The 22376-nt window shown below is 34.6% G+C and overlaps 3 protein-coding genes across 5 annotated transcripts; 2 read left to right on the top strand and 1 right to left on the bottom strand.

Annotated features, from left to right (window-relative positions):
• The first annotated feature begins 3950 nt into the window (after positions 1-3950).
• Positions 3951-9742, top strand: LOC130647361 (2-aminoethylphosphonate dioxygenase-like). Of its 3 annotated transcripts, none has more exons than XM_057453193.1 (4): positions 3951-4048; positions 7086-7139; positions 8079-8141; positions 8593-9742. In XM_057453193.1, exons 2-4 carry the CDS (start codon positions 7103-7105, stop codon positions 9414-9416), a joined length of 924 nt encoding a protein of 307 aa, XP_057309176.1. In that variant the 5' UTR covers positions 3951-4048; positions 7086-7102; the 3' UTR covers positions 9417-9742. The 3 variants fall into 3 exon arrangements, with proteins under 3 accessions (XP_057309176.1, XP_057309175.1, XP_057309174.1); XM_057453192.1 differs by lacking the exon at positions 3951-4048 and adding an exon at positions 4916-4940; XM_057453191.1 differs by lacking the exon at positions 3951-4048 and adding an exon at positions 5968-6031.
• Positions 9743-16610: 6868 nt separating this feature from the next.
• LOC130647115 (uncharacterized) lies at positions 16611-19706 on the top strand. Its single transcript, XM_057452854.1, has 5 exons — positions 16611-17989; positions 18131-18263; positions 18416-18549; positions 18804-18981; positions 19165-19706. The coding sequence occupies exons 1-5, from the start codon at positions 16754-16756 to the stop codon at positions 19428-19430; spliced, it is 1947 nt and encodes a 648-aa protein (XP_057308837.1). The 5' UTR covers positions 16611-16753; the 3' UTR covers positions 19431-19706.
• A 973-nt stretch (positions 19707-20679) lies between these two features.
• LOC130648023 (uncharacterized transporter BU466-like) lies at positions 20680-22056 on the bottom strand. Its single transcript, XM_057454043.1, has one exon. The coding sequence runs from the start codon at positions 22054-22056 to the stop codon at positions 20680-20682; it is 1377 nt and encodes a 458-aa protein (XP_057310026.1).
• Between the last annotated feature and the right edge of the window lie 320 nt (positions 22057-22376).

Genomic DNA, 22376 nt, shown 5'->3' on the forward strand with positions numbered 1-22376 from the left:
AAAGCGATAAATAAAAATCATCGTATTTTATCGGGTGTGAATCGATAACCCAAGATTGAATGGTTTTTCTTTATGCTTTCCGTGCAGTACCAGTAAAGTTAGGGTAAAAGTGATAAATCTCAACTTAAAACGACTTCATTTAACTATCGAGAGCTTAAAATCGAACCATATCTCACTTTTTCGTCAAAAAGTCGACTTCGTCCATGCTTTTATTCTCATCACCCATCTCCTCACCATCGGTATCACATTGTTCACTATCTTCTTCGTCATTCTCTGCGGTCTTTCCTGTCTCGCAATTCAAGCATTTATAAATAGTTGTACATTGCAGCTCATTCTTCAAACACTTGCACGTCCTCTTTTTACAACCACTTCTACACCTACAGCTGATCAGTCCCTCCAACATATTAATCGCACAGCCTCCCTCCAATCCATTGCAATACGATCTTCCATGATTTTTACCAATATTCGTGTAAAGAAATCTTCTCCAAACAAAAACCTGGTAGTTAGCACGCTTGATATGCTTTTGCAGGGCATCGAAAGTTGGTGGGAGCAATTCTTCAGAGAACTTTCCTTGCTGGAAAAGCTTTACACGTGCTTCGTTTACTTTTTTCTTCGTACTCCCGTATAAAACATACATATTCCTTGATTTTCCGTAGTGTTAAAATTTTCTCTGTCACTAATACACCTAATATTGTCTTGAAATTTTTCATTATTGACCAGGTGTTGCCAGCATTTCAATTTCCCCTTGCCATTAAAACAACTAGTACTATCACAGCCTTAAAACAAGGAGAAAAATAATGGCCACAAAACTGGTATGTATCATATGTACATGCATTGTATATTCAAATGTTACCTGTTATTGCGTGAAATCCATTAATGCAATCAACCACTTTTTCCGAATAAGAAGATACGAACGCTTGCATGTCTAAAATACCTCGTTTATCAGCAACACCAATTTCTACAAACACATCAGCATGGATCGGGCTTTTCATTCTAACTAAGTTCACAACTACGTCCGTGTCAGGTGTTTTCATGACGATAGTCCCATAGTGTAGTGATTCGTGGACACACTGTGACACAATCCTGGTATCTGCTTCTTTGTGGTCACGGCATAGGTCTTGCAATGAAAGTACTTTACCATCTTGTGAAGATGTTGGAGGAAACTTGTAGCATTTCTTTTTATTAGTGACGTAAAGATATTTGGTCTTCAATTTATCGGATCTGTATTTCATCCACGAAAATGCCAAAAAAAGATTTCTTTATTCGATCCAATACTGAAGATTTCTTTTATTGTTTGGGTACTTTTTGCTTAGGTTAAAGGATAATGATAGCTTGTCCCCCGCTTGAAGATCTTTTTTCTCTTTCCACTGATTGATAATTGTATCACAATACCTGTCCCCAACGAAATCTATTCTACTGGCTTTGTATCAATCAGTGACGTACATAACGGCTTTGAGAATTTGATAGGCCAATTCGCCGAACGTTTGAGATGGAGTTTTCAGCATTTGAAACATTGCCATCGCACCAACAGCAACTACTTTGGCATTGATCTTTTGAAGTGACACCTCATCTGATCCTTCAAGAAATTGCAGTAACTTCGATTTTGCAGTTTCACAGAGACTTCCTTCTGGTGTTGCCAAACTCCCAGAATATCGGGTTAGTCTATGAGAGTAATTCTCCGAGGTTGATATCACGATTTTTTGATAGCAGTGGTACGCAAGCATGTAAGTCACTCGTAGATTTCGAACTTTACAAAGATGGGTGTGCTTTTTTCTTTTGTTTTCTGACTACGAATGTTTTCAAATTCAACTTTTTGATTAGTTGTGAAGAGTTCAGGGGTTTGGCTCATTAGGTTTTTCTCCGCAAACTTTGTAATATGATTTTTCCCCAATCCTTGTGCCTGGATAATGACATTTTTTTTATTAGCATCAGTCACACGACCAGTGAGATTATTCGACAGAGAACAGGAATAAGTATAGTTTTAGTGCAATACCGTGTGATGAAAACTTTTCGGTAAATTATTGATTTTATTAAGAGGCTATCCTGAAATATCAACAAAGGAGAAAAGTGTAACTTCCGGAGAGTTACGTATTCACAAACATACTTCTATATATATTTTTTTGCATTTTCTTTTCGTAATTTTTTTATATGAAACGATGATCTTCGTTAAGTTGACTTTTATTTATGGATGGATGTAGTCGCAGGGACCTGCCAAAACAAATTTTTAAGCAAAATTACTTCGTTAAAGTTGTCTGTATCAGGAATAATTTGCGTTTGAAAAATTGGAAATTTCGCGCGAATAACCTTTTAGTTGAACATTGAAAAGAAAGCGAAAGTTCCTTCTCGTGAAATTTTCTTCCATTTTGAATATACATAACTGAAAATATTCCATTCGATCGGACAGCTCATGTACAAAAAAGAGTTATTTTCGAGAAAAGGCGTCAGTGGGAAATTATAAAAAGACATTCATGAGAGCAAAGCAATTATACAATAGCCGATTTATATAATTTCATTATAGAATTATATAAATCAACCATTTGTAAGCAGTGTTTCTTTTTAACGCCGGCCCTAACCTTGCAATTGTTTATAAGTTAACGTCAGTTAACCCTATTCGGTCCGGGGTTTTTCGAACATACTATGGCCGGGGGGCGGATTCCACCCCCCCTCAATAACTTTTCATAGGGTTGTTCAAATTAAATCAAACTTGGCACACTTATATTACGTCATAAAAGGAACAAAATAGCGCCAATAAATTTTGCTTGCGTCAGCACATTTTCTGTGACGTCATCAGAAGCTTAAAAATTGTTAAAAATGCCACTATCTGCTTGAAATATAATTACTTTTGTTCTAGAGCGAATTTTTACATTCTGTTTAAAGTTTCTGAAAGCTAAATAAAAGTTATTTAACATATCTTCCGGTTTTTACATGGATCGGATAAAAAATTGCCAAAAATTGCCCGAAAATCCGTTTTTTCCGATTTTCAGGTAAAATCTGACAAAATCGGGAAATCGGATTAGTCACGTGTTTAAATTATTCCAAATGATTCTTCTTGATGAAACAAAGTTGTGTTGCAAGTTTCAAGTTCTAAGGATAATCCTAACAGGAGTTATTATATTTTTCCCATTATAAGGATTTCAAAGATATTTTTAGGGGTAGTTTCGAGTAATGGCCAATATCAAAGCCTCTGAAAGGTATGGGACCTAAAAAATTAGCATGCAGGTGTCTAATAGATAAATGTTGAAACTCAGCAAGTATCATAGCCATATAACAAAGCAATCAGGAGTTATTAAAAAAAAACCGTCAGGGGGGGCGGAATCCCCCCCCTCCGGACCGAATAGGGTTTAGCCGGCGTTGTTGAAAGGACCGATAGATTATGCAGTTTGATAAGAGTTTTTTTTTTTGATAAGGATTTTAGTCATTTCTAGCTTCAATATTCTTATAATAAATATCTGTATAAAAGATTCGCAGATGAGAAAAAAGGGGCGACAAGAAACGGTCGTACGATTTTGTAAAACGTAATGTCGATCAACAGGTCAAAGTTTATTTCAATGTTACTCAATTTGCCTATGCAATCAGAAAGTAGTTAGTGGTTATTAAAATAAATAATCCTTAGCCTGGGAAATACCCATGAAATTTTATTCCTTAGAAAAACCCACGGAAAATTATCCCGCAGGTATCACCTTTTGTTCTGGAATTCATAGAAGTAATATAAAGCTCAGTTTCTTTTTCAGTATTGTTTACATAAATTTGTTATAATAATATTTAGCTAATTTTATTTTCTTTTTGTGCAAAAATAATCGTGTACAATACGCGGTTAACATCAATAAGTTTGTGGTTTTGCTACACATGAATGGATCGAAAGTATTTCGTAATAGTTTTTGTGCACATCTATAAATATTTGCTTTATCTGCAGCTTTTTAATTACATCTTATGAACCTTTGGACTTTGCACGCAGCTAGTAAAAACATACAAAAACTTCTACACGCGACTCTTCACAGCTTATCTACCCTTTTGAAATTGTTTACAACGTTGAAGTGACTTTGAAAAGGTAAAAAGATTATTTCAAGTTAAAATTTCGGATATTTTTAAATTTAGCGTAATTATTGAAGACAGGGTCACGTTGCAAAGGTAAATAGATGCACCGGAAGTAGATACCCACAGTTTTTAAGAAAGCTAAGTAAGAAAATGTAATTATTCATTACGCCAAATATTATAGCATGTTTTATATTTTTGCTCATTTGATCAAACTTCAGACTGCAATGGAATAGTTACTTGTGCCTTTACGCCGTAGCGGACAAATTGTATAATCGGTCTAGATTAGCGTATTTATGTATTTTGATCTCACTCGATGTTACACATGAGATTAACTTTTAGTTAAATGTTCTGATTAAAATTGCGAATTGCCTCATAATGCACGATTTATGAACAAGCTTTGCAAGCTTTAAAAAAATTGTGTTCCTGTTTAAGGAAACTGCAGTTACTAATATAAAAGAATGTAAAGAATTTTAAAGTTGATAAGCTATAATAGTTTATCTTGTGTAAACAATGTAATCAGATAATACTCAACGGGGGAGAGTTACGAGCTCGCTTTAGAAATTGATGAAGTCTGCAAACACTCCTTTTTAACTGCTCAATTCGCCACGGTAGGTCATTTTCTTTCGCAACGTGTGCAGAAAATCTAAGTAGGTATAACTAGAACTACAAACTATCAAAACAAAAGCCATTCCTGTGTACAAAACATTTTAAAGTTGATCAAAGTCCTTTAAGATAGAGTTGGCTTGAATTTTTAATACTGGGAGTACAGATTTCTTGCGTGCGAGAATACATGCGTGTTTCCTCTAAAAACATGTAAACAAAATATCAAGTGCAGAAGTCATACTACACCAAAACCATTTTGTTTTTGGCGATGTTTCGGCTAAGTATGCCAGCCTAGCTCATGGGTAGGTCACCTTTCACATGAACAGCCTCTTAAAAAGTTTTTGTCCGAAGCTTGATTAGATCGTCGAGACAAAGACCATTCGTCAATCATGCGAAACTTATTTAATAAATAAAAGTCGAACTTGACGTGTGCTGTAACTTCCTGCTTAAATATAACTCTTTTATCAGTGCTTTCCTTTTAATTGTGTGGCATAAGTATTTTACAGACCAGATTTGTAAAAATATAAATGGTACTTACGGTTCTAATTATGACGTCATTTCATAATAACAATATTTATTTTATTACTGTATATATTTTTTATAGCCTGCACTATACTTGTGCTAAAATTTATTATCCCTGTTACAATCCATGAGAGATCAGATGTGCACGAGCAAACATTGTCCTTAGGATATTGTTAAAAGTTTGCCTATAAAAATTTTTACTAAATTACTTTTTATTTTTGAATATTAATGCAAGTTGCATACCCGCATGACTTGTGATGTCTAAAACACAGGCGATGTCTAAAACAAATTAATTAGAATGTTAGAATAACTTAAACGGTAGCGATTGTTAGGGGCCGATAGGGGCGTATAGTGCCGTATGCAATGTTTGGGTCGTTAATGGTTTATAAAGTTAAAATCTCCCTCATCGAACTGAACCTCTGAAACTTTACGAAAAATGTTTTTTCAGTAGGATATTAAATTGTATGTAATAAAGAGTCTTTTTTTACCCTTTGTAACAGATAATTGCCAACACATGTTGCAAAAAGACGACAAAAGGTGCACATGTAGCTACATTGGATGCACGACACCGCATTCTTTTTGTACATTGTTTTACGCACGTTTGTCTAGTCCAGATAAGTTAAAAGTATTTTCGGAAAAACAAATTTAATGACTTTTATTTTACAATGTCTTTCTTATTGCTGCTAAATTACAACAAATATGCACTGAGTTGATTATCATGGTTTTTTACTTGAGTCGTTGTCCGAAATGTTTATGTCTGGCTGATCGTATCATGCAAAAGTGATAAAAGGGCGTTTATCATGCGACCTCTAAAACGCTGCTATGCCAGAAATGAAGTTCTTATATCGCTTTTTCTTATTAAAAGAAACAGGTAGGCAGCTACAGTTTGTTCTACATGCAGTTACTATAGAGTTACGATTTTAGTTGTAATAACATAATTTATAAGAACATCGAGGCTGCAAACTGCTTAAGAAGAGAAATGAATTTAAGAATAATTCACTTTTAGTATACTGCTATAGTATCTATATTATAATGCCCGTATACGTCTGTCCGTCCGTCCGTCCGTCTGTCTCTCACGCAAAATGGTAGCTTAGCTGCGCAATAGCGAGAACCACGCAATGCGGTATAAAAAGGACAGGCGAACCCGTGGATTTTCCACGAGCTAACGACTAGTATTACATAATATCCACATGAAATTAAAGAACTTCGGCAGAGTTAGAGTACACGTTTTTTTCAAAATTAAATTCAAATCTCGATTTTTTTTCTTTAGAGTGAGCCTGTTTCTTGTATTTATTCATAGTTCACAACAGAAATATGTTTGCAAAAGTTTTTCTCCTTCATGCGGGCTGTTCATATAAGTCCCTGTCATATGGGTACACAAATTTTCCCAAATTAGCATAACTATTGAATGTAATTAGTGTAATCAGTGGATTCTTTTTTTCGGGTCAAAGCGATAAGAGGAGTGCTTAACAGAATTACAAATATAGAAAAGTAACGCTTCTCTTTTACGGTTTTTACTTATAATGGTGTTTTTAACTTATAGTGAAAGTTTTCTCGATGATTTTTTTTTCGCAAATAGTTCACTTTCTTATTGTCGAAACGTCACAAAGTCGTGAAAATTTATTTCGCTCCTTATCAATCCTCAATGTTGAATCGTTTATGAATCATTCTAGACTTAAATCTAGAACTGCTAAGATAGTATCAGATAAATAGAACGGTTTTATCAAAAATATTTTTACGAATTCATTTCATTAAAAAAAATCAATAATGTACAAGTTTCTATAGATTTACACATGTTGTATATTTTGATAAATTGAATGGCAAAAATCTAATTCATACATTTATGCATGAAAGATAGGAATAGAAATGTTTTAACTTCAAAACTTCTTTGTGAATTTGTAAGGAAAGTTTTATTTATTTTTCAGCCTTACCACCAGCAGTTATGGCGCTAGCTAGAAGGGGATTTCTCCTTGCAAAAGGTATAGCATTCATAATTCCACTACTGTATATTTTATCTTATTTATGTTTTTAAAAATGTCAATAAAGAAAAAAATGGATAATGTTACCAAAGACGATGGCTAGCTATCTGGGAAAAACTTAGAAAAACGAGCAAATTTAGCAAATTATTTTGAAACTTAGGAAAATTTGTTGCATAGATCAACTATAAATATAAAAAGGTACTTCAGGTCATTCTATTGAATTCATGAAAAAACATAAAAAGGAGAAAAATAGGATAAGTGACAAAAAGAGGCCTAAATCCCAAAATCTGGTATTGGTAATGATGTAAGAAAAGGCATCAGTTTAGGCTCCAAAATATATTCTGAGAATTAGGAAAAGTATTGTTTAGTAATATAAAAAATGTTAATAATATATTAAAAACTCCTCAAGACGTTTATTCAATCGGTCCTATAATTTACTTGTAGTAACCAACACAGAGACTTGACAGTTTCAAAATGTGCCTGAAAGTTTCAACTTTGGAGAGATTTTTTTTCAGAAATAGTGTCCACCTATCAAGAAAATGTCATCCAAAATAATTTCCTGTAGAAATATTTTGTAAAAACACTCAATAAGAATTAAAAGGCGTAATGTTGAAATGCAGAAGCTTCTAATGAAATTTGAAAATCTTGGGCCCTGACTTACTGCATGTGGAGACACCAAAATAAATAAGCGCAATCTAGAATACACAAATTAAAAGAACTGGATTTCGACAGCTTTTGTCTACTGAATGGGATAGATAATTGGCTGCATGAATAAAACATAATGTTTCGGTTCTTTTACATAAAAAAACGAAAACAAGTTGAAGTGAACAAAATAAAATCATACATATCAGAATTCAATTATCATAGTTTCTTTCCAACCAGCTTGCAGTTTTTACTTTTTCAGCTGCTGATACAATGACCTATTTTGTTATATTTTAGGATACATCAAAGAAATCTCACATGGAAATCGAATTAGCAGCGTGAGTAGATGCTTCTCATCAGGTAATTATCTATAATGTATTAAAATCTAAATTTAGCAATCAAATCGTTTTTAAAAGCTGCAATTGTTGTAATGAAATAGTATGATGCATTCTCAGAAAAGAGTTTCGAACTTTACCACAAACTTGTGGAAGTAACAGCAAACAACTCATTACTTAAAACTTGTCAAAATGAGTTTTATAACACGAGCTGTGTTTTAATATATTTATTTAACCTCAAACCAAAAGTGTTGTTTTATCCTTTTTAAAGTTTTCTGCCAAATATTTTAACACAGCAGAACCTTTCGATTTCGCAGACTAAGGGCAAGTTCCCCTTTTATTCTTTTCAAATGTTGTCTATTATGGGATAGATATACAAGTGTGTGTCTAAGTTTGCGACTCTGATGAAATACTTTCATTTATAAGGTAAGCCACGTGCCTGGAACCTACCATTTATTCTTCTAATTCTTCAATAGCCACAACTGCACAACAGCCTTACCAACGACGAGAGCTAGAGCGTCATGAGGTGGACATGTTCGATCGAGATGGCTTCCTAGTCTTAACAGATTTTCTAAATTCATCAGAAAAATCTCGCATAGTGGAGTGGGGAGACGAGATCCAAGGCTGGCCAGAAACTGCTGGTAAATGGTTTTCATATTATGAAACAATCAATGGCAAAAAGACGTTGTGTCGCACCGAGAACTTTTTTCCTTATCACGACGGAATGAGAACATTAATAGAAACCCGTCTGGTCAATGCTATCTCTGACTTATTCAATGAACCGGCTTGTCTGTTCAAGGAGAAAGTTAACTACAAACTCCCAAACGGTGGGGCGTTTCCTCCTCATCAAGATGCTCCGGCTTACGTTACTTTTAATCAACGCCTACATATAACAGCTATGATTGCAATCGACCCCATGACAATAGAAAACGGATGTCTAGATGTAGTTGCTGGTCGTCACAAGGAAGGAGTTATCCCACAAGATGAAAGTGGCAACATTCAACCCAGTCTTGTGGAAAAGATGACATGGCAGCCCATTGAGTGTGATGCAGGAACGGTGATGTTTTTTAATGCTTTCGCGCCTCATAGATCAGATAAAAATAAAACAGATAAAGCACGCCGCATATTTTATCTTACATTTAATGCTGTTGCTGATGGAGGATACAAGAGAGATGCTTATTACACAGACAAAAGGGTCATGTTCCCTCCAGAGATTGAAAGGGTCCCGGGTAGAGATTATTCAGAGGGTGCAAAGGTATACAATTTAGCCACACCCATAACGAACAAGAAAACAACGTAACACAAAGACTTACTGTTAGGAAAACTTTTAGAATCTTTTTTGACGATATTAATGACAATAAATTCTTTTCTCTTTTTTTTTGCTTCTTTTTTTTTATTTTTTGCAAAAATAAAAAGTATGGTATCTTATAACTTGTAGAACATTTCCTTATCAAAGCAAAACTGTAAAAAGCGTAGATTTTATATTAATTTTGTTTTGCCGAATTTTATATAGATGTCAGAGAATAGCATTGAGAGTATTGGAAGTTTTTTCTTATGTTGAAGTTTCTTTGTAAGAATAATAAACTACAATCAAGAATATAATGCAATTGAACAGCATGATTTTTATCATAATGTTTTAAGTTTTTTAACCTCTATCTCTTTCTATAATGCTGTGGGTCAACTCTCAGGATCCTCACTTTTCAAGCAATATTAGTGTTGGTTACATAGGAATTCAGACCATGGGCGCTTATTTACAAATTTTTCCCTAACCCGTGGCGCTTATTTGACAGGGGCGCTGATTGAACACGACGCGGTTAATTTGTCATTTAAGGTATTGTATTTGATTTAACGTATATCTTTATTATAAATAATTTTGAATTTTTTTCGGGAATTGAGATTAGCTATGACATTCTGTGAGGGATACAGGGTACTCACAGAAACAAATAGAAAAACCTAACCGAAATTTTTTATTAAATCACACGTGCAGTAGTGTGATATATTTGTTTACCATTCCGTTACAGCTTTGGCGGTCAGGACATTTTTATTACACTGGATTTGTCATTGCTCATATTACTGCATTTAAAATTTTCTACTGTTTTCTTGCGGAAACCTGTTGTGGTTGTGTTCTCCTGATATAAACTTCTGGAAGCTGTTGTTATTGAAGCATGGAGCTTAGTTTGGACAAAGCAGATATTTTTTTTGTGCAATCTATGAGTTTTTAAAATTTTTCAAGCAACAATGAAATAAAGTGCACAAGTGTTTTTAAAATCAATATTTTAGGATGAATTAAAACGACGCTATGTGTAAGGCTTTCCTATACTACAATACGTAAATATTTTTTGTTTGTAGAGTTTCTTATAGGTAGTCAGAATGTAAAGAGTTGATGTTGGGAAACTTTAAAAAATAATTTTAGGAAATCCTCCTAAGGATCTTGGGAATTTGCTCATTTCTTTGTTTCGTTTTTCGTTTAACTTTCTTTTAAACGTTTTCGTTTAAGAGAAACTAAATCCTCGAAGAAAGCTTATCTAACTGGGCTACATAATATTTTGAAATGAGCTTTCCCGCGTAGAAGATTAAGAATACATCCAAAAACCATGGGCTTTTAGTTTGGAGTGATTGATTAATGAAGTTTTAAAGCATGCTAAAAGTTTGACGACCTCAAACACCGGGCTTTCTTAAAATCCTCAACAAAATGTATGTTAGAACTTGGCTTTATTCTCGACTAGTTTTTCTTCATTCTTTGACTATAGCTACCTAAATCTGTTGTAATAGTCTGTTGTGAAAAAGCTCTCCCTCAACAACTAGCTTTTCGTTAAGGTGTGTTGGAGAGTAAAAAAACAAGCTTCTCACCTCAAAGCAAAAATTCCTCCATCTTTACACCTTGCCTCACCTGGAATGTATAATATGCACTTGAATTCCGATGCAGACTTTTGCCAACCAAGGAATAAAAATTTTCAGAAGGCAAAATTGTCGGAGAATACTCTCTCTAAAAGTTCTTTTTGCATTTTACGAAGAGATTAAACATTAGCACACTTTAAATCAGCAAGCACCCGCACCAACATGTCTGCAGTACCTGTGATAGTACGAAAAACATCCAAGCCAAAGGGCGTGAGTCTTTGACTTATCTTGACGAATGGTAGTTAAAACTACAGCCTAACAGGTTATGAGTAACCACGCTGTACGGAACTTTAACTTCTTATGCCGGCTCACATCTTGTTGGCCCACGCATAAAGCATGAGAATTACGTTACTATTTTCACGTCACACAAGGAGATAGGAGGGGGTTCTTTTTTGACTGACCGATTAGTCTAGCTATAATTTGCAACTCTCTCACTCTTTATGGCAGCGACTTTACAACTATGACGACAACATCGCTGTAAGCAAATTGAAGAGGGCTGTGAACCATGGCTTTTTGTTATATTTTCTTCATTATTACCTAGATCGATATCATATCGACATATTATTCTCTTTTTATCCGGAACGCGTGCGCTGAAATTTTTTTTGATATGTATGGTTTCAAACCGACCGCGGTTTCTTACTTGAATTATGACGGGGGTATTTAAATTAAAAAATATAGCTAAATAAAATTGGTTCTTTTATGACAAAAAAATGTGAGGGAGAGAAGTGTACATAAGATAACAAAATATGTAGCCGTATAAAGTTCGTCTTAACCCCATTCGGTCTGGGGTATTTCAAACATATCATGGTGGATTCTGCCATTTTATTTTATAGAAAAATGTCTAAATTTAAGCTGAAGCTGTATTCGTTTACTTGTGCTGAAATTGTTCTTATATGTTCTCAAAGGAGCTACGAAACGATTGTTGGTTTTCGACTTTAGTGACTTACACGAAAGCCGAGCTAATGGCGGTGGAAAAGTTTATGAGCAATAAGGACGAAAAGCAGACTTAATCATCCTAAATATCATCATAACAAAATTAATTACTCATAAACAGATTGTATTTCTTTCACCTTGATCATTTCAGTGGTTATTTTAGTGGTTAGTTTATTGAATCGTTTTGTAGCCCCTTTAACGGCTTAAAGACTATTTACAAAAGGAAATTCTTTTTTAAATGCGTTAATTATTGTTGTAAATACAGTAGACGTCCGTTATTTCGAACACGCAATGGACTAAATTATTTGTTCGAATTAACGAATGTTCGAATTATCGGAAGTTCAAAACAAACAAGAATTTTAATAAACGTTAAAAGGTTTTTTTTTTTGCTAATATAACTTTATTACAACTTTAGTACAACTTTTAAAAAAAATTTTAACATTGTTAGCTTGGCGGTAGGAAAGGCCTCCAAATTCCTTGTAAACTTCATTTTATTGGAAATGCCAATTTAATTGATAAATTGAAAGAAATTTTACCACCAACGATGCAATAAAAATGAATAAAAATGAAAACATTGTTTACTTTTCCATAGGATTTTATTTATCAATGCACAAAATTTCGCATTAACGAGCATAATGCAGCCTTGGGATTAAAAAATTGTTCGAATTAGCAAAATGTTCGAATTAGCGAAGTTCGAATTAAGCAGCTCAAAATATAAGACTTCATTAAACCAAACTTAAGGGATTTGGAAATTTGTTCGAAATAACGGAAAGTTCGAATTAAGCGGCATTCGAATTAACGGACGTCTACTGTATATATGTATTTTCGAGAAAGCGGCATGACATAACACCTACACAAATGTCAGCCTAAAAGTACTTATAAACTTAATGAGTCCTTCAAATTTTGCCAAATGCCAGCCTAAATTTTTGATAATATAGGCTATAGTAAAAAGAAAACCGTGTAGTTGATGATACTATGGACCATAACTACCAAAGAGAAATTTCATAACAGATGAACGAAATAACGGTGCAGGAAATAAAAACGACGGGCAGATACAGCTGTCGTCTGTCTCTCTGTCTGTCTGTCTCTGCGCAAAAGTAGCAAAACACACAAAATGCGGTATATGAATGAGGGGCGAACCAGTGGATTTATCCACGCCGCCGAATAGTCTGTGTACATCTGTCTGATGCACAACATTGTATCGCAAGTAGCGAGACGCACTCACTGCGGCAATTGAATAGTATATGCAAATTTCGTTGGAAAGACAACGATTTTTAATTTTTTTATGTCAAGTGGGCGAGGCATGACGCCATTTCTGTTTGTGTTCGTCTTTATCAGCTTTTTGATGTAATCTAATTACAAGGAAATTTAATAAACAAGAGAAAATCTATGGTTATTCAGATTTTTTTATATTCAATTAGCCGAGTTGCACATCAATTATCAGATATCAATCATACCTTATATTTATTAGGCTTTCATAGCATCAAGTATCCTCGGAGGTGTGGTTTTGAGTACTTTTAATAACATTTGGATGGCTTAAGCATTGTCGAAGAAACTTGGACGAAACATAGTATGGTTTATAACTGGTAGCGACTGGTAGCCTTGTGGTAAAGCGTTTGCTTCCAGTGCGGGAGGTCTTGGCTTCAAACACCGGCTGAGTCATGCCAGAGATTATAAAAGTGTGATCTATCCTTTACGCTTAGTGTTCAGCATAACAATGGAATTGATATCTTTGGCGGTTGTCTAGTTTTGCAATTTGCTGTGCTTGCACGACTTTCGTAGCTCAAATAGAAGCTTTAAATGCGCTAGGCCCCCCCCCCCCCTTCGCAGGACCCTCGTTGATAACAATACCAATAGGAACTGAAGACGCTATCCTGGGTAAATAATTATGAGGATAAAGATCTGCTGTTATCAGCAATTTTGTTATGACGTAGACGCTGACCGTTCTCAGTTGATTTAATTGACTTACATGCGAATTGTTTGCCAAATGGTTCCTATGTTATTGCTTTTTACAGGTGAGTAAAGTAACGCTTAAAAAACCTTTCAAGGGAGGCCATAGAAGTGCTGTATAAAAAATAAACTCCCTGTTGATAAAACATAATAGCTATTTACATTTTACCAATATACTATGACGTCAGATACATACAAATACGCCATAACATCAAGTAATAACAGGTTTAATTATATTTTTTACATTTTCGGGAATATTAAATTTTATCGTAGTGGGCATACCGTGCGCATAACTCTAGACTTTATTTTGTAATAGCTTAAGGATAAAAATAAAAATAACTACTAATCTAATTAAAATGTTTGAGAATAAGGGAGTAAACATTTCTGAGATATGGAACGCCAAGGCTGCCTTATTCGATGATTTCATTCGGTCATAAAACACTATTTGTCGCTAATTGTATTCGATTTTGTTAAAATTCATTCGATTTTGTAAAAATTCATTCGATTATGCGCTAAATTCATTCGATTATGCGCTAAGTTCATTCGATTATGCGCTGAATTCATTCGATTATGCGATGAATTCATTCGATTATGCGATGAATTCATTCGATTATGCGATGAATTCATTCGATTATGCGCTGTTTGCATGTGATAAATTATTCGATGCGCTGAATTCATGCGCTAAATTATTCGATGCGCTGTTTGCATGCGCTAAATTATTCGATGCGCTGTTTGCATGCGCTAAATTATTCGATGCGCTGTTTGCATGCGCTAAATTATTCGATGCGCTGAATTCATGCGCTAAATTATTCGATGCGCTGTTTGCATGCGATAAATTATTCGATGCGCTGAATTCATGCGCTAAATTATTCGATGCGCTGTTTGCATGCGATAAATTATTCGATAGTTTTGGCGCCTCAATCAAAACTCAAGGATTACAAAATTAATATGGCTGACGAAAGAACACGAGCTATATTAAAGAAACTTGGATTGAAACACCTTATTTTGAAGTTTAGTGAAGAAAATATAACCGCTGATTTGATACCAAAGCTTTCTCTAAAGCATTTCGAAAGCTTAGGTGTAACAGATAATGGAGTTATAATGAACTTGAGGGTAAAATTTTGCAGCTTTGGTGGAATTAAACCACAAAAGTTAAAGTGGGAAAATGGAGGAGCTCCAAAATTCCTAATACCTGAAGAAGTCCTACAAAACCTACTCAATGACGGCTGTCTTATTTCGGAGATCAGCAATATCTTATGCGTTTCAGAAAGAACAATTTATAGAAGAATGGAAGAGTATGGGCTTAAAAAGCATAACTTTACAGAAATGTCTAATGAAGAGTGTGATTCAATTCTGAGCACTGTGACTCAAGAGTTTCCTAATTGTGGCGAAGTTATGTTACGAGAACTGTTAAGGGAACGTGGGATACGAATTCAAAGGCAAGTGCTAAGAGAAAGTTTGCAGAGAATTGATAAAGATGGTATTCAGTTTAGAAGCAAAAGGAGGCTGCACCGTCGAATCTATAACGTGCAAGGGCCAAACCACTTGTGGCATATAGACACAAACCACAAATTGGTGCGCTGGTATTTTATAACTACTGGGATCGTTGATGGGTTTAGCCGGTTACCTGTCGGTTTATTTTGCACCGATAACAATAAATCGGACACTATTCTTCAATGTTTTCAATTCGCAGTCGGCGAATATGGTCTTCCAAGCAGATTGAGGTGTGACAAAGGGAAGGAAAATGTTCTCGTAGCAGATTACATGCTAGAAAAGCGTGGAACTGACAGGCGAAGTGTGATAGCAGGTAAAAGTACACACAACCAAAGAGTGGAAAGACTTTGGAGAGACATTTTTAGTGGAGTGTTGTCTTATTTCTATAACCTGTTTTACTTTATGGAAGACAAAGGTATTTTAGATGCGACAAATGGATTGCATTTGTCTGCATTGCATTATATATATATGCCCCTAATTGTTGCTAAGCTTGAATGGTGGAGACAAGCATGGTCTACTCACCGATTGAGAACAGTCAACTCTTCTCCCATCAGATTGTGGGTTTCTGGACAGATGACCAATCCTGTGGGTATTGCCCCTCATGAGGTTGATCAACTTTATGGAGTAGAAGGCTATTTATCCACTGAAGAGGAAGAACCTGAGGAGAATGAGAGACCAATCTTTGTTTTTCATCAGCAGATAAGTCAAAATTGTTTTCAAGAGCTTTCAGAAACTATAACGGATGATTCTAAACATGAGAACAGTGGAATTAACAGCTATTTACGGGCTCTGGATATAATAGAAAAATATATCCAAGAATAATAATCTGACATTGAAAGTTGTGAATTTTGGTGTATTTTGATTGATTTATTTTTTATGAGTAATTTTTTGGATACATTCTCACTTCGCTTAATGTGAACTGGAAAATTAACTCATCAAAATTAAGTTATGAACTGAGAACCAAGTTCAGAATTTGTTTTGTTTTGAGGGCTCAGAAAGTTGTCTATGTTACATATATATAATCCATGTAAATAGTATATATATATATTATTTTCTTCTTTACTTTTCTTCTTGTTGAAGAACTATATTAACTGGATTTGAATTGTTTTTTTGTTATTAACATGGTGTATATATATAAGAGCCTTTATATATGTTGTAAGTTTTATGTTCAAACAAATTCTTCCTGTGGCACCCTGTATCTTAAAGTAATTTGATTGCATCTTAAATGATTGAAAAGTTCTTTTTAAAATGCATAAAGCTATATTTCTTTAACAAAAAATATTATTATTTAAATTACAGATTTCTATGGGGATACTATCATATAATACTGTCTTTCTTCTTTAGCAACAACTAATAGTATACATGGCTTCTATCGAAAATATTCTTACTGACATAGGTTTATTAAACCTTCTCCCCCGATTTAATGAAGAAAAGGTGGATATCAATATTGTTATGGCTGCTACGGATGAGGATCTGAAACGTCTGGGAGTGCAAAGGTTGGGTGACAGGATCCGTCTTAAGGACATGTGTCGTCAAAAAAATTCTAATAGTAGGGAAGGCCCGTCCAGTAGAATCAGAGAAGAGAGAAGAACACTATTCGCGCCATATGCAAGACAGACAAATGGAAACTGCAGCAGAAGCAGCAGCAGTAGTAAACCAAATGGTAGATCAAAAAAAGCAAAGAAAAGAACTTGGACAGGCCAGTTTGTCTGCTTAGCTGACAGAACAAGAACAAAATTACCAACACCTTCAGAAAAGCAAGTGCTACATAATGCTGGCCTTGGTTTAAAAAAGATTTCTTTTGATATTGATGATGATGAGACTGACGTTTACACCAAATTAATGGCAGATGCACAAAACAAAGAGAATGGAGAAACTGAAGGTTTTCCAACTTTAAAACATTGTGGCGGGTTTGAGTTATTAAAATGTATCCCAAATTGCAGGATCCTTGAACCTTTGAATTGCAAACTAAATTCCATATCTTTGAAAGCTACCATAGGACAAGGAAAGATTTATATACGTCCAATTCAAAAGTCGTTGTCGGTAATACCTCTGCAAAAGGCAAGTACAGTAACAACTTCTATCAAAGAAAAATGTTTAAATTGTTTTGAGGAGTTTTGTCTCGAAGAACTGAGACAACATACTGAGTTATGCATGCCATACTATGAATCTAGTGATGATTCAGAAGTTGCATTACCCCCTGTGTTATCAAATGAGGTGACCCATGAAGAGGAAAACAATGAAATAACTGAAACTGAATCTGCTTTTCGAATAAGCTATGAGTACATTCCAGAAACAAGAGATCAAAAGCAGGATAATGCTAATAACAACGAAGAATTTGATCTCAATGCAAACATTAACAACATCATCAGTTATTGCATTGATAATCAAGTGAATTCACCAGTCGAGATATTACGGTATATGCAGCAGAAGTTAGTTCAAGGTCGAAGTTTAGAAATAACTGATATTGCGGTTCATGATGACAGACCAACAAATTTTATCATGGTTGATCGGGCCAATCTTATTGAAACTGGTTTAGAAGAGATACGGGAACTGCAAAATAAGTTGATTTGTTTATCTGTGCAGTTTTATGGTGAGGTAGGAAAGAGTATTATTTTTATCTTCATGTTTAATATTAAGATTGTTTTTTTGTTCATCAGTTAATTTGTTTATTTTACCAGACATGTTTGTGTAATCATTATATTATATTATTTATCATTTATATTATTATATTTTTAGTTGGCAGAAGATTATGGAGGGCCAAGAAAAGAGTTTTTTCAACAGATAATAAGAGAAATCAAAGAAAAATACTTTGATTGTGAAATAAACTTGTTTCCTTTAAGTGATTATTATGATATTGGAATAGTTTTTGGTACGTAATTACACTCAGCGTTATACCACTGTGAGAAATTGAAAAAAGGAACACAAAAACATTTCTTGTTGTTGTGAGCTTCTTAAAAACTAAAAAAAAATCTAAAAAGATAAATATTCTATGAAAATGAGTGTTTATTCTTATTTTTTTAGGCTTGAGTTTGCTTCAGAATGGCCCATTTCCACAGTTTTTGGAAGAAGATGACCTGCAAAAAATATTTTTTAACGAAGAACCTGGCAAATTCAATGAACTCCGAAGAGCTTTCAAGGATCTTGGAATTTTCCAAGTTTGTATTATATATTTTTGGATGTTTCTCTAAAAGAAGCTTTTTCTCATAAAGCTTTCTCTTAACATACCGTATTTCCTCTTATCCGTCTGTTTTCTAATACCTAAATTCAGCATTTTAAGGTTTATTAGAGGGGGCGTTAATAGAGGAAATACGGTAAGTAAATACATAAGGAAAAGATCTGTTGAGCATTGTATTTACATCTACACTCAATGAGTTTATTTATCATTATAATTAGTTATCATTGCTTTCAGATTGTGGAAGCCTTTCCTATCATGCTACACCTTTTCCGACCCAATCCTAATGCTACTTTCACTTTTAAAAAACTGGTCAACTTGCTTCAGCCAAAATGGGCAGCTGAAGGGTCAAACGAACATTACAGGCAGAAAAAGCTTTATCCGTCATTAATGAAATATTTGAGGCAAGCACATGGTAAGTGTCAAATTTAAATTTCCACGCGCTCGCTCCGCTTTTCTATAAACTAAATAGCCAAACATTTTTTATTTTGTATGAGCAGAGTTTCACAAAGGAAGCTGGCTTCTGCTACCTTAAGGGAAGAAATTATGTGCGGAAGAAATATCTATATATAAACTTTCTATTTTTGTTACTGTTTAGGTGGAAAACGTTCGGGTGTTTCGCTTCCCGATGTACTAAGGTTTGTCACTGGAAGTGAAGAAGAGCCTTTGTTAGGATTTGCACTGGCCCCTTCGATAAAATTTGTTCCGGTGATGGAAGAAGGTCGATTTCTTCCGACAAGTAACACTTGCATTAATCAATTGCAATTACCAATGGAAAGTAATGCTATTTCCCTTCCAGACGAAAACGCTCTGTTCGGTTTATATGACTTAGCCTTTTCTAGTCGATTTTTTGGACAAATTTAAAAGTCGTCGACAGTTTTATTATTTATGCCTATTAGGAACTTAACTCTTGTGATTAAATGCAAACATTTATGCTTTCTTTCGTTACCTTTTCACTGATTCAAAACTTATTTTATAATTGGTAGTTGTTTACTTGTAAACTTCGTTTTGTTTACGGTGTCCCTTTCCAAAGGGACACTTAATTTTTGTTTTATTCAGAGAGAATATTTTTTATATTTTAGCTCTTATCGTTTGTATTCATTTTCTTATATTATAGGAGAATAAATGTTCCGTAGTTTCTTCAGAAATTTTCGATGTACTTTGCAAGATTAGACTGACGCTTAATCGTAACACTATGGTAAAGTGTTCCCGCGAAATTGTTAATTTTCTAAGAAATTCAGAGGTTACCATTTTTTAATTTTAATTTTGATTGAGGCGCCAAAACTATCGAATAATTTATCGCATGCAAACAGCGCATCGAATAATTTAGCGCATGAATTCAGCGCATCGAATAATTTATCGCATGCAAACAGCGCATCGAATAATTTAGCGCATGAATTCAGCGCATCGAATAATTTAGCGCATGCGAACAGCGCATCGAATAATTTAGCGCATGCAAACAGCGCATCGAATAATTTAGCGCATGCAAACAGCGCATCGAATAATTTAGCGCATGAATTCAGCGCATCGAATAATTTATCACATGCAAACAGCGCATAATCGAATGAATTCATCGCATAATCGAATGAATTCATCGCATAATCGAATGAATTCATCGCATAATCGAATGAATTCAGCGCATAATCGAATGAACTTAGCGCATAATCGAATGAATTTAGCGCATAATCGAATGAATTTTTACAAAATCGAATGAATTTTAACAAAATCGAATACAATTAGCGACAAATAGTGTTTTATGACCGAATGAAATCATCGAATAAGGCAGCCTTGGCGTTCCATACTGAGAGGTCATTTAAACATTTGTCCTGGAATATAAAACTTTTTATTTTATAGAGGTGTCTGATTTAGAGGATATCTAGCTCAGAAAGGTTTCGTTATATTTATTGATGACACACTACATTTGTGCCACGTTGAACATTTTCACTTTTGCGATCGTTGACGTTAATAAGTCAGTCAAAATCTTTTAAATGAAAACCAGCCTTATAAAGAATGCATGAAATAATGAGATTTTCATTTCAAAACTTTTGCCACCTTTTTGCCTCCTTTTTTCATAATTAAAAGTATAGAAAAAAAAATTAATGATATTCAAAATCTAACTAATTATAATAACAGGATTTTGCAGCGACTTTCGTCTCCACACCAACACTAAGAATCCCAAATACGTCAAAATAGCTAGACAGACGCACACGTACTCCAGTTGTGTAAAGGACATGGCAGCTGTCAATAACGCTATTATTGCTCCTGAACGCGAAAATGCTAATCGTATACTCTCTGTAAACGCTTGCGCACGTGAACTAGTCATTCTTGCCATAGCACCAATTAGAAATACCTCATCAAAAATAACAACAACCGCAAAGAGTAAAGCATAAAAAGTCCATGATACAATGTTTAGGATTTGGTTTAAGTTGTATACTGCTAGCACAGCATACATAATCAGAATCAGCATCACGAATAGACAACAAATCCAACTCACGTAGACAATTGAACGATCACTAAACGGTCGATATGTTATCAGTAGTAGAACAGCCACTGCAGCTATACCATGCCCAAATAAAATAGAGTTGAGTTCAAACATACCCCAACGCATCAGTTTTACTATTGCTAGCGGTTGCCATAGATCAAATGAAATCATGCAGTACATGATAAGAAATGAGAATAGCAGAATGATTAATGTGTCTGTTTGCTTTAAGAGTTGAACAAGTACACGAAGGGAATTTATGTCTTTCACCATATGATCCTTTGAAAGCAGGCGCTCGTTTTCTTCATCTGCCACAGTTCCAGCTGCGCATTGTGCAATCTCTGTTTCGTGCTCCTTCAAATCAAACTCTTTCGACAAGTCACTTACTAAATATATCGCTAACATTTGGCTTAATAGGAAGATGATTGCCAAGCTGCAAGCAGGAGCATTTGTATAGGTGACGTGTAACGGCCCAATGAAAAAATCTGCTTTTAAAAACACAAAATTTATTCCTGGACCTAGAATAAATCCAAGCGCAAATGCCATTCCCATTGTAGAAAACTTTGATGATAGCTCGTCGGGTGGGTATGATCTGGTCAATTCACTCGTCATAATAGGTCGATGACAGCCTCCTACCCCTGAAATTAGCCTACCTACAAGTAGATTCCAGGGGGAGTATGGTATAGCATAAATTATATTTCCAGTCACAATCAAAGAATTTCCAATCAGAAACACCATGGATACATTTCTGTACTTATCAAAAATGTGTCCAACTATAATTGAAGATGAGATTTGGGCCGCTGAATAAGCTGCTGAAACTAGACCATAGAATAGTTTCAGATGAGAAGCTTTTAGCGTTTCTTCAAGGTACAACCATAAAGTCATAAATGTCAAAGAATATTCCATTCCGGCGCATGCATTTTGGAGAGTAAATGCAATAAATGTACGATGTCTTTTGATACGCCAATTCTTAAGTTCCTCGTCGTTGATTTTGGTTGTTTTTGTTGGCATTTTAGTTCTTATGATGGCCTAAAATTAGAAAAAGGAAACTTTTTATCCGCGAAAAAACACGCTCAATTTATGGACTTGCTTTAGCTATTTTCTATAGCAGTCTCATATTGTCTGATGATGCACTTTGTGTCGTGTAGTTTAATGAACGAATATTTTAATTTTCTTAATCTTATTTTTAAATATTTTGTAAATATTGTGTGTTGTGTTAAAATTCATCGATTTTTTATCACTCTAATTTATCTTTATGATCGTTAAAAAGTTGGTATAACGTCCCACCTGTTCCCATGGTGACTTATCAGTGCACACGAAGTGCCATATAA

Source organism: Hydractinia symbiolongicarpus, chromosome 6 (assembly GCF_029227915.1).
Source record: "Hydractinia symbiolongicarpus strain clone_291-10 chromosome 6, HSymV2.1, whole genome shotgun sequence".
In the NCBI taxonomy this organism is placed as follows: Eukaryota; Metazoa; Cnidaria; class Hydrozoa; order Anthoathecata; family Hydractiniidae; genus Hydractinia; species Hydractinia symbiolongicarpus.

Bases quoted from the DNA above. Each gene is read 5' to 3' on its own strand.
- LOC130647361 (XM_057453191.1), top strand. From the start codon at position 5,983: ATGCCAGAAATGAAGTTCTTATATCGCTTTTTCTTATTAAAAGAAACA. The intron at 6,032-7,085 runs GTAGGCAGCTAC...TTTATTTTTCAG, and splicing joins TTTCTTATTAAAAGAAACAG to CCTTACCACCAGCAGTTATG. The intron at 7,140-8,078 runs GTATAGCATTCA...GTTATATTTTAG, and splicing joins GGGATTTCTCCTTGCAAAAG to GATACATCAAAGAAATCTCA.
- LOC130648023 (XM_057454043.1), bottom strand. From the start codon at position 22,056: ATGCCAACAAAAACAACCAAAATCAACGACGAGGAACTTAAGAATTGG.
- LOC130647115 (XM_057452854.1), top strand. From the start codon at position 16,754: ATGGCTTCTATCGAAAATATTCTTACTGACATAGGTTTATTAAACCTT. The intron at 18,264-18,415 runs GTACGTAATTAC...TTATTTTTTTAG, and splicing joins TGATATTGGAATAGTTTTTG to GCTTGAGTTTGCTTCAGAAT. The intron at 18,982-19,164 runs GTAAGTGTCAAA...GTTACTGTTTAG, and splicing joins ATATTTGAGGCAAGCACATG to GTGGAAAACGTTCGGGTGTT.